General features: G+C 46.7%; 1 protein-coding gene across 4 annotated transcripts in view; it reads right to left on the bottom strand.

The window, feature by feature from the left end:
• LOC147614546 (extra-large guanine nucleotide-binding protein 3-like) overlaps positions 1 to 11,665 on the bottom strand; it is a 62,606-nt gene extending 50,941 nt beyond the window's left edge. Inside the window, exons 1-3 of one of the 4 annotated variants that reach the window (XM_086781093.1) lie at positions 10,233 to 11,665; positions 9,886 to 10,023; positions 9,654 to 9,758 (exon numbers count right to left, since the gene is read on the bottom strand). In XM_086781093.1, coding sequence (XP_086637219.1) covers positions 9,654 to 9,758; positions 9,886 to 10,023; positions 10,233 to 11,453 — 1,464 coding nt within the window. In that variant the 5' untranslated portion in view covers positions 11,454 to 11,665. The remainder of the gene's footprint in view (positions 1 to 9,653; positions 9,759 to 9,885; positions 10,024 to 10,232) is intronic. The other 3 variants (XM_086781096.1, XM_086781094.1, XM_086781095.1) reach the window with 3 other exon arrangements.
• Positions 11,666 to 12,210: the final 545 nt, after the last annotated feature.

Here is a 12,210-nt window from a genome sequence, read left to right as displayed (position 1 = left end):
GATTGCACGGCTAACACCGTGGCCCGGTTCTTATATGAGAGTATCTTCCTCCGCTTTGGCTTGTCAAAGTCACACAACAGTAGCACGCACACCACCCTAGGGCACTGAGCAACGTCGGTGGTTGGGCTCCCATCTCCACGCAGTTGCTCCCCCCCAAAAACCCGGCCGGAGGAGATATCTATGTTGGAACCAAGTGCTCACTAGGAGAACTTTTACTAAATGCTCACTAGGAGTACTTTTAGTCTTGGTCATCTCAGTGTATGCCATGTGGCACTCAGGGATTAATCCCATATGCACTCATGCTCAGCTCTTGTACTTTCCCCCTATATATTCAAGGGGTCACATCAATGGAATCATCTCAGTTTGCTTCATCCCTCTTGCACTCTTCCCCATGTTTTAGTTCAGTGTGATACCATGCTAGATTTCTAACATGGTATCAGAGCCATGTAGATTCCTCTTCTCCTCAGCCCTTTAGTCTAGATCTAGCCATAGATTTTCTCTAGGTCTAGCTTCCTTTTTAGCTTTGCCCCATCGGGGGTCCTAGATCCAGCTCTAGCTACTCTCCTCTCCTGTTCTTTGAGGTGCTGCTGATCTGCCACAAGCTGCCCTCGACATGATCTGCTGCAGCAGCCCGCTCCTTCTTTTCTCTATACTGCTGAAACAGGCCGCTCTCCTGTTCTACAACGAGTCTTCTGCTGCTGAATCTGCTCGACATCTCCAGCTCCTATTCGACACGACTCTACTGCCCTGATGTCGCCCATATTTTCTGCAGTCGACAGTCCCTGATCCCGCCATGGAGCTACTTCTTTGCTTCAAAATAATTCTGGTGCTGTCTTGCCTCAACGTGATGCTCATATGCCCCGTTATTTTTCTGCCTTGCTTCTGTTCAGCAAGCAGGCCGACCTGCTCTCTTTCCCTGGGGTCATCTCCATTTTCCTCATTATGCTACAGCAGCAGGCGCTTCTGAGTTCTTAATTTGCCCCCCTAATGTCGACACCTTTCTTGCTGCTGGTGCTGCAACAACAACTTGCTTTTATTCTCTCAAGGCTGCGCACCTCTTGTTTTCAGTATGGGCAGCCCCCATTCTCTGTTCAAGACATATTCTCTACTGGCTGCTCCACTCCTATATCAAAACGAGGTATTAGTTGCTGCTCTTTTGCTTCTGACAGGCCCGTATGCCTCTCTCTCTATCTGCAGCAACATTTCCTCTAAGAAATCTCTGTTTGCAGCTGCCTTTCTCTCGGGTTACCCCCTGGATAGCGTGTCTGTGACATGGGCTTGAAAGGGTGGAAGACCTGAGGTAAAAACTAAAATGGACTATCCTTTGTATGCTGCAATATTCTCAGTTCTATTTTATTCTTAAAAATTAATTTTCAGAACTGAATTTTATCTTGTAAGAGAACAGACACTGCCCATCAAAATAGGGGTAAGACCTTCTCATTTCTGATGCTGTCTCTCATTTATTTATCTTTGGCATCTCTTCTTGGGTACTCTGCCCTAGCTCTCTGCATAAAAAGACCTTTTTTTCTCTCTCCTACTTTGGTCACCACATGATGTAGGCCAAAGAGGACCCTGTTCTGGACTTACCTTCCCTATCTGTCTGATCTTATAGGCTTCTCCATCTGTTCTGGGAGATGTCCTTATGAGGGATTCAATCTGAGGGGAGAAGTCACATCTTTCTGTCTGTCTGGACCTCTCTTTTATTTTACACCTACCCTGTGGCAACCCCTGACATGGCATGAGAAACTGGGCCATGAGCACCAGATTTATCCTTGACCAGCAAGAGGGATAGCCCTTGAGGAGGGATTATCTATCAAGGTCTATCTCTCTGTCTATCTACAATCAGTCAGTCTCTCTGTCTATGTGTCTATCTTGTGTGATCTTACAGTCACATGTCTCGGACACTCTGTCTATCAGTCTATATGCCTATCTTTTGTGGATTAGTTACCCACATGTCTTTGGCATTTTGTCTATGTCTCCATCTATCATCTAGTTGTCAGACTCTCTAATGTCTATCTCACAATGTCTATCTGACAGTCTCTTTGTCTGTGGGACCACTCTACTGGCTGATTGTCTATGTCTAAGTCTATGATCCATTTCTGTCCCTACCCTTGTGGACCCATATGAGGATATCACTTGAGGAGGGGTGTCTTAGGATTTTGTCTTATGTTTCTGTCTTTCAGTCTTAGTCATTTTATCTTGACTTGTCTGTCTGTCTAGTCATCAGTCATCATCAGTCTCTTCATCTTTCCTTATTATCTATCTTTGTCATCTGTCATCTTGTCAATCATGTCCTCCTAGTATCACTTAAGGAGGGTGTTGGAACTAAGTGCTCACTAGGAGAACTTTTACTAAATGCTCACTAGGAGTACTTTTAGTCTTGGTCATCTCAGTGTATGCCATGTGGCACTCAGGGATTTATCCCATATGCACTCATGCTCAGCTCTTGTACTTTCCCCCTATATATTCAAGGGGTCACATCAATGGAATCATCTCAGTTTGCTTCATCCCTCTTGCACTCTTCCCCATGTTTTAGTTCAGTGTGATACCATGCTAGATTTCTAGCAATCTATGACAAGGTGCCACCACACCCCATATATGGCTCTTCAACTTCCCATGCTCTTGCATATGGATAATCCACCACAACTTCTAGTCATGCGATAACCCGAGAGTAGCTACCTCCAACACCCTCCTTCAATTCGAGCACCTCGATCAAACAGAGGTTAGGACCGCCCAGGACCACAAGCCAAGCTCTGATACCATGTCAAAGTCACACAGCAGTAGCACGCACACCACCCTAGGGCACTAAGCAACGTCAGTGGCTAGCAGTTGCTCCCCCCCAAAAACCCGGCGAGAGGAGATATCTATGACAAGGTGCCACCACACCCTATATATGGCTCTTCAACTTCCCATGCTCTTGCATATGGGAGAATCCATCACAACTTCTAGTCATGTGATAACCCAAGAGTAGCTACGAGAATTGCCACCTCCAACATGGCTGCCCCTTGGATCATTAGTGATAGGGGCTCCCACTTCGTCAATGAAGTCATCACCACCTCAATCAGAGGTACAAGATCTTCCATCGGAAGCCCTGTGCGTATTACCTTCCGGCAAATGGACAAGCTGGAAGTGCCAACAATGTGCTTTGCCACTTACTCCAAAAGATGTGCCATCAGCACCCACGTCACTGGTCCGAAGCACTCCTAGGCACATTGTGGGCTTACCGCACCGCCTTCAAAGCCACAACAAGAGTCAAGACACAGACCATTTCAATTGGTTCACAACTTGGAAGTAGCCTTGCCCTTCAAATTTAACAATGGGTCTCACCAGGTAGGGTCCGGCCACCAACGATGATGTTTCACACCATGCCACTACGCTCGAGCTAACCATTTTAGATGAAACCCGGACATTGGCCCACCCTAGGCTGTGAAGGTAGAACAAAACAGACGGAAGGCGTGGCATGATCGCCATCTCCGGAAGCCCCAGTTCCGGGAGGGTCAGCTAGTCCTCATGTACCAAGCCCACTATCTGAAACGAACAAAGAAGTTGGTTCCACCTTGGGAATGGCCATTTTTGGTCCACCAGATCCTTCCTCAAGGGATTGTGCAGCTCCGCACATTGGATGACCACCTTCTTCCATTGATTAATGGCTCAAGGATTAAGGTGTATCACCCTAGCACCTCTCCTTAACTCTCTCCAAACGAGATTTTTAGGGGAAAAAAGTGCCTCTAGTCATTCCGGCACCTCCCCACATTCCATACCGTCCCCTGTAGCCTGTCAAATTGCCCGACAGTTGACAAGTGCCGGCCGTCAAGCTGATAAGTGCCGGCCGTCCAACTGACAAGTGCTAGCCATCCAGCTGACAAGTGCGAGCCGTCCAGCTATCATGACAAGTGACAAGTGACACTCTAAGCTGGTGATTCATTGACGGAAGTACCTACCCACAACCAACCTCTTCGTCAGCTACGCACGCTCCATGGCATTTAGGAAGTCCATCTCTTACCTTGGAGGACTGTCACTTGCACACCATCAACAAGCGGGTGGCGTGTTCCTAATATTGGCAATCAGTGGTAGGTTGCACTGGCACATCTCTAATATTGGTAGGTTGCAAGAGTGTCTAAAAAGCTTGTTGGCCTTCCAATCCTGTAATATGCCTGAATGATGCAACCATGTGCAACCAATGAGAAGTGGGTAGGCACCCTTCCTCTCCGGCAAGTGGATGACCACAAAGTCAAGGAGGAATTGTACCCCATCCATCAACATTGGAACTCATTCCACTATACCAAGAGGAGTGACGTCCCGACGGTCGGCCATTCTTACAGAGAAGTTGATGGGGCGGGTCATTTGGAGACCAAGGGCTTGCAGAGTAAACTCAGGCATGAGGTTGACCCCGAAGCCACCATCCACGATGGTACCACTAAGAGGCGTGCCATTGATGTGTACGGTCATGCGGACACTCCTAAAGTCAGCAAGAGGAGCCTTGGAGGGTTCCACCCCTATGCACATGGAAGTGTGTTGCCATCTATCTGTCCGCCACTTAAAGGGGTCAGAGGTGTCGTCTGCTCTTCCACGTGGGCCAGGAGCGTGGAGAGCTGTTGGTGGACCGCAGGACTCCATTGGAGCAGATCATACAGGGAGACTTCTTGTTTGAATTGGCGCAAGAAAGAGGGTTGTGGTGGAGCAGGTTGGGAAGACATTGGGGTACTGGTGTCCAACATGGGAGCTGCTTGGATCATGTCTTTGTAAGCTTGAAGGAAGGCATGATCCACAAGGGTGTGGGAAACAGGAGGTTGGTCCTCTCCTGGTTCTTCGCTAGGAGTGACCCCCATGGAGGGCATGGGTAAGCACTGCAGCACTGGTGGGGGATTGGACAGGAAGTGGGGGGAAACTTCATTTGAGGAGCGTCTGCACAGAGACCAGGTGAGTGGTTGGAAGGGTTGGAAAGGCAAAGTCGATTGAGGGAGAGGCTGAGGTGCTGGCTTGCATGGTTGGGCACAGTCCCGTGTATAATGGTTCTTGCTGCTGGGGCAATGATGACACAGGGGAGACCCTTCAGGTAGAGAACACTTGCTTTGGAAATCCCCGTACTCCCCACACCTGTAGCACATGACTGGACACGTTCGAGGCGAAGCAGGTGGACGGGGATGACGGGCACCTACCGGAGTGGTGGTTGAGTGGGCATGGGGTTGCAGCTAGGGTAGCAGGGGGAGTGGTGATGAGGGGTGGAAGAGTAGAGGCAGGTGGTGGAGGGGTTGAGTGAGGGGGATGTCGCCACAGGCTGGTACATAGGTGAGGCATAATGAGCATATGGTGCTGCCAAGTGATTTGCTGGAAGGAGCGGGAGGAAACTGCTGCTGTTGGTGGACAAGCAGTCCTTGTGTTCATGGCCCCCTTTGTTTACAGAAGCTGCAGTATTTCCTTCTTGGGCATTCCTGTGGGGTTTGGCCAGCTACCTGACAGATGGCGCCTTCTTGACCTCTCGTTGGGCCTTCAGTTCTTCAATCTCCCTTTTGAGCTGTGCGAGGCTGCTTTCTTCCTTCTGAGTTTTCTGCAACTTGAGGGTCTCCAGCTCCATCCTTAGCTTGGACACCGGGTCATCCGTCACCCCACCACTGTGGTTCCAGTGCTAGTATCACCTTCAAAAAGAAGGCGTGCAATCTCCAATTGCCTGTGGCAAATTCTTGAAATTCCTCCAAGGTGGTGGTAGGTTTCAAGCCTTCTCGAATCTTTTGCTGAGTGGAGTGCGGGAGTGCCTAGGTGACCGACCGGCGCACCATGAACTCTTCAAGTGTGCCAGTAGTCGGGCAGCCAACACTGTCGTACAGGTCATTAGCTCAGCGACAGTCTCTCCTGGAAGCAACTGAAGAGTGTGAAGTTCTTGGAGCACCTTCTCTTGGTAGTTGCTTGGTCTGAATGTCCTGCAAAAGGTGTCCCGGGAGCCGTCCAGTTAGCAAAATGGTTGGCAGTGAATTGGCTGAACCATCAGTCAGCTGAGCTTTCTAGGGTCTATGGAAAGAGCGCCAAATAGGCATCTTCTCAATCCAAACCTCGACTTCTGCATATTGCCAAAACAAGAAGCGCCTCACACATGATCATTGGCTGAGCCTTTGAAGCTTGGCAATTTCACATTGACCCATCCAAGCACAGTAGCCAAGGGTTCAGTAACAAAGTTAAAGTGTGGTCTCTTTCTACTGTAGCAACAAACCGACAATGGACTCCTTAATGGACTAGCTGATCCAACACATGAACGTGTGTTGAGCATGCATGCTGGACTGGACTATTGGGCATGCACGCTGGACTTGTTGTGTGTTGGGAGTGCGCAAAACCCTAACAATTAAGAGTTCCACCAAATCCTAAGCATCACAATCAAACTTACAAGAAACTCCTGTTATCACAAGAGCTCCCCAGTAGGATCGCCAAATTTTTAGCGTACCTGTAGCAGGCTGGCCTGCCCGTACACTGGGTGTGACGTATGTGTCATGGGTTCACTCTTTAAGGCAGTATGCCACAGGAGTTGCCACTCAGCCAGGGAGACCAGGCTACTCTGCCTTCTCCACTGCACACACACACTCTGTTGGAACAATATGCTAGCATGCTGCCCGATACATAGATTGCACCGTGATGCCACTTAATCCTTAACACTTCATGACATAACAAACAAGCAGATAACCAGAGGCACATGACACAACAATGAGCGAACACGACAACACTATATTCTGAAAAAGAGAGCATTCCACTAACAAGATGATCTCCTTCACTAACAAGATGATCTCTTTTGGTGCTCCCAAAGTCACCTATATACAAATGATGCAAGCAGGCAGTAGGTGCACCGCTGCCACGAATGAAGGTCAGAAAGTGTGGCCGTAAATGGGGTGAGAAAGACGCGCACTTGGCACTATAGACCACATGTGATTGTTTCTCCCTCCCCCCATTGTATGAGATAGGCTTCTCCTCCTAGAGTGGCCAGCCGGAGAAGAACTCCCCCACTTTTATGTATCTTGACTCTCACTCCCCATGTGGAGACGAGTTTGTACTTAACCATTACAGCTGTTTTTCTTGGTAACTAATAGAAGGATCTTTTTCCCATAAAAAAACAAGGGATGCGCACGGTAGAGGCGGCATGATGGAGGCAGACACTGCAAAAGTGAAGTGGACGTCCACCAAGAAGTAGACATCTGTGCCTAAGTAGACGTCCGCCAGAAGTGGATGCCTGCCAAGTGGGTGGATGTCCACCAAGTGGATGTCCGCCGGGCAGGAAGGCCAGATACAAGCAGGTAGCAAAGCCATCAATGGCTCTTGAATAGGCTTCCCAAAAGCTTTGATACCTCAATCATTGCTCAATCTCACACTACTCTCATCTTTGAAGAGGTATGCAGCTTAGTGCTTCACGGCTGGACATGTCAAAAGCAGTACAAGGAAGGAGATGAGAATGTATTTCTGGCAAAGAAAAAGGGTGGAAGGCTACTGGTGACTAGACAAAGGGGCAAGGTCAAGGGAAGCATTCCCTTGACCTTGCACCTTTGTTTAGTCACCTCTCTTTACACTCCGTCTCAAAATGGGGTGGTAGAAAGAAAGAGCAGGTCTATTTTTGGAAATGGCTAAGACCATGCGTCACCACAGGAATATGCCTTACACATTTTGGTTGCAAGAAGTTGCAATCCTGAACCAATCTCTAAACAAAATTTGTAGACACCAAAACTCTAGGGGTGGCCTTCACAAGTATCAAGCCCTCAGTTTCCCAGTTCAAGTCTTTGGTTCTGATGCATATGTTCGTTCATAAACCAAATGAAAAGAGGACAAAGCTAGAGCCAAAATCCAAGAAAAATATTTTCATTGGATAGGGCTTGCAGAAAATGGGATACACGCTCTATGAACCAAAAACAAAGAAGATTACAGTCAGATGTCATGTAGTCTTCCACGAGACACTAGTTTCTATTTCAGAGACAATGGATATATCAGCCTTGTCGCACCCCAATATATTCAGCAAGAGAAGGAGAAAGTTCCAATGATGACGAGACAGATGCCCCAATGGTGAAACAGAATTCAGAAGAACCTCACAAACCCATACCTAGGTGGTTTTACCAAACATTAAGAGACTTGGGAGTGATGGATATTCCTAAGGGAAGCAGAGATGATTGAGATAATCGAGGCACATTAGGAAGACGACAGCAGGACAAAAACTCATGAGAGTCAGTTGGTCACTTACACCTTTAGGACACAAATCAGGGAGAGGATGGCAGGACAAACAGACTCATGAGAGTCAGTTAGTCACTTACACCTTTAGGACACAAATCAGGGAGAGGATGGCAGGACAAACAGACTAATGAGAGTCAGTCACTTACACCTTTAGGACACAAATCAAAGAGGGGATGGCGGGACAAACAGACTACACCTTTAGGACACAAATTATGTAAGCCTCCGAGCCCAAATCAGTTAAGTCCTAAGAAACCAAGAGTGGTTTGCAACCATTTAGAGTTATCTTGGTGCCATTGAGAGGAATCACACTTGGGTGCTGGTTAAAAAGCCAATTAAGAGATGGATTGACATGATCAAGGCACACGAGGGAGAGGAAATGCAGGACAACAGACTTGTGAGTCAGTTGGTCACTTACACCTTAATAACACAAATTATGCAGGCCTCCGAGCCAAGATCAGTTCAGGAAGCCCTAAGAAAGCAAGACTGGTTTGCAGCCAGCAGAGTGAGCTCAACGCCATAGAGAGGAATCACACTATCATACTTGGGAGCTGGTTGAAAAGCCAGCAAAGGGGAAGATAGTTAGATTCAAGTGCGCGTTTAAGAGGAAGCTTCACTCAAATGGAACATTGGATGGACACAAAGCCCAACTTGTTGCCAAGGGATATGCCCTCAGAGAAAGAATTGACTTTGATGTAACCTTTGCTCCTGCAACACACATGAACACCGTCACAATGGTGATTAAGCAGCTCATGGTGGAAAGCTTACATTCCAGATGAATGTCAAGTCAACAATTCTAAATGGAGATCTCCAGGAAGAGGTCTATGTGGAGCAACCACGAAGCATCCAGATTCCAGAATAAGAGAACTAAGTCTACCGACTCATGAAGGCTTTGTATGGGCTGAACAGGCCCTATGTACCTAGTATCGTCGCATTGCTTTATTCTTCTCCAGTATAGGATTAAGCAGGACCCCTTCGCATGCTAATATCTCTCTCTTTTCAGAGGAGGATGAAACCACTTTGATTATTATGTATCTTATCATTACACATCATCATGAAAAGAAGATCCAATTCATGAAGGAGAGCCTAAAACATAAGTTTGAGATGATAAATCTTAGACTTGATTACTTCTTTGGGATGGAGAATTGGCAGAATCCAAACTTTATTCTTACTTTATATAGGAGGTTGGTTGGAACTTTGATACATTTACTTAGTGATGAACACCAGACCAGATATCAGATATGCAGGAGATGCTTGAGGAAAGGTTTTTGGATTGTTTCTCACGCAATATAGAACCACAAAACATTTCTTGAGGTTTTAGACCACCCTCAAAACATGTTGGTTTTCTTCGTCTCATTTTCATTATGTTAGTTGAGGCATGCATAGAAATACACCTTATAATTTGTATACATGTATGCATATATGGGAATTGACATGGAGCTCCATGAGTAAAAGATCACCTTTCTCCAGATGTTTCCTTTCAGGTTCTTTTGCCCCTGCTCCTGATAGGTTCCATCAGGATAAACCCACAGCTGAGTGCCAGGAGGACATTGCACACCTGCAAACTGCACTACCAGATTCAATTCAAAGAGGTATACTATCTAAAGGATAGCATGAAGTTGTGTGGTTGAATCTTAACACCTAACTACATGGGTAGTTCAAACGAGAAAGGCCTCCTTCAGTGTAGGTAACCTTGAGCATCTTAAGCTCTGTCCCAGTAATCTCCCGTTCATTCATGTAAACACCAGTATTCCCATGACTAGCACTGTCAAGAAGCATACCGCCTATGTTCAGCTCAGCCGTTATGAACTCAGCTGGCCTTTTTCCCTCCTGCAAGCCATCCCATGCATGCTGAAACATTGACCTCCTGCAAGGGTCTACTTCAAAAACATAGATGCAGGCACAAATACACATGCGCACGCGCACGCACGCACACACAGTGCTGAAACAGTGAATCTTCAAGTGCATGTTTTGAAAACGTACATACATACACACATGCATGCCAAATCAAGTAGCATATGAAAGGTATATATGCACACCTTCCCCCACAATCCAGACTGTTTATCATACCAGTAGCTACCGGGCTTCAACTTGAGTGGAGGATTACTGCAACTAAGGAGACTTGCCAGTTCCTCACCCTTTAGCTGTTGTCCATTTACAATCACATGCTCTGGCTGAAGCTGATTTGCTGGGCACTCTCTTTCAGTTTTCATTAACTGTTGCACCTCTAAAGTAGAGAGCATACGCTTTATCAACCTTGAGGGCTTTCCTAGACAAGGCCTCTTTGACTCGTCGATGGGTCGCCCTATGCAGCCCAAGCATTTACGTCCTTCGGGCATGGATCCCATTCCAAGAAGCACACAGCCATGACAGAACCTGGCAAGGCAGACCAAGCAAGACTCCTTGTCTTGAAACCTAAAGCTTCTTGAGCAGCAACTACAATGAGCCCTCCCTGTGGACTTACGAAGCAAATTATGAAGAGAGCTCAGAACAGGCTTCTGTAGCACTCTATTCGATGAGACATTTGGAGTGTGATTGAGGGGCTCGCCAGCGTTTTCTTTCGTTTCCTTGGTTTTGCATGGAGGATTGTGAACGCCCTCCTGATACACCAAGGTATCAATATCGGGTATGGGCAAAAAAAAGCTCTCTGGTGCTGCTGAAGTTATTGAGAAACAGGATGTGTTCAAGATAGGTGGTTCCGATAACTGGCCAGTATTCAGAAGTTTTCCTCTGAAATCCACATCTGCACCTGCAGAGGCTGTTGGGGTATCCACAGGTTCTATCTCTGTAACTGAAAAAAATGCTTGAAAATGTGTGGAGCCAATGTGTGTCTCTTCACAGTATGGATGGGCTTTAATGGAGTGTAAGTCAGATACTACAGAAGATGCATGGGCACCCATGGAGTCCATGTTCATGCATGAAGAGGATGCATGGGCATCCATGGAGTCGATGCCTGCAGTGGACGCATGGGCATCTAGAGAGAAAGATTGAGGAAATGAACCATGGCATTCTATCAGACCTAGGACAGGGGAAAGGACTGAATTATGCAGATTGGATGAGAAGTCCAAGTGTGCAGTGGATTTGAGGGCAAACTGAGGCAGAGGAGGCCTCTTGCGTTGGAGGGGAGGTAGTGCGTGTGAGCTAGATGGGTAGCTGATGGCCTGGGCCTTGGGGACCTGAAATGGGGGTGGGGGGCCTGTGTACTCGAGGGCAAAAGAGTAGTCGAGATACTCATCATCCTCTTCATAATTCACAGCCATGTTACAGAAGCTTCAAGCTAACTCAGACCTGCTCTTGAACAACAAACTGATCAATTAAAACGATTTTATGAGCTCGCCTCTCCACAGGCTGATGATGACGATGCTGCTGCTGATGACCCACCATCAAGCTTTGAAAACTCGACCGCCTGACCAACGGCAACGAACAGGGACGCATCAACGCGGCAATGACTCGTATCACATTGAAATTGAATATATCCTCGTTTCTCTTGACTGCCAAACTTTTTTTTTTTAAGAAATTGAATATATTCAAATAATAATAAAAAATCGTATAAATTTTGTATTGATATATCCCTTATACATATTTATTGCCCAAGTCAATGCTTGATATATTGCCCAAAAACTATTTTGGGTCAATGCTTGGACTAGGTCAAATTGTGTTCTTTGGAAGTCTTCCATTCTTTTTACGTTTTGGCTCTCCTACCTCTACCATTGGTTGAATTGGGTCTTGTTTTTTTTTGTGGGATAACATAATATATGCATACATCTATCTATCTATCTATTAACAGAAGGTTCCATGTGGGTGAGAAGCTAACACCGTGGTAGGAAGAGAAGCCAGAATTTTGAAATTTCCAAAGGAGAAGCTAACACACTTGGGAAAAGATTGGGGATATATATGCCATTCCAAACAATGCCGCAGCATCGCGCGGGTCCCGTACTAGTACAAGATAAAGCAAGGGTGCCTACCCCTTTACGTGGAGAAAGGAGAGGGAGAATTTTTGAAAGGGAGAAAGGAGAA

This window comes from Cibotium barometz, chromosome 42, assembly GCF_041138505.1.
Source record: "Cibotium barometz isolate CiBa-2024 chromosome 42, ASM4113850v1, whole genome shotgun sequence".
Classification (NCBI taxonomy): Eukaryota; Viridiplantae; Streptophyta; class Polypodiopsida; order Cyatheales; family Cibotiaceae; genus Cibotium; species Cibotium barometz.
Note: the sequence above shows the minus strand (reverse complement) of the source record. Positions and strands in the feature narration are given on the sequence as shown.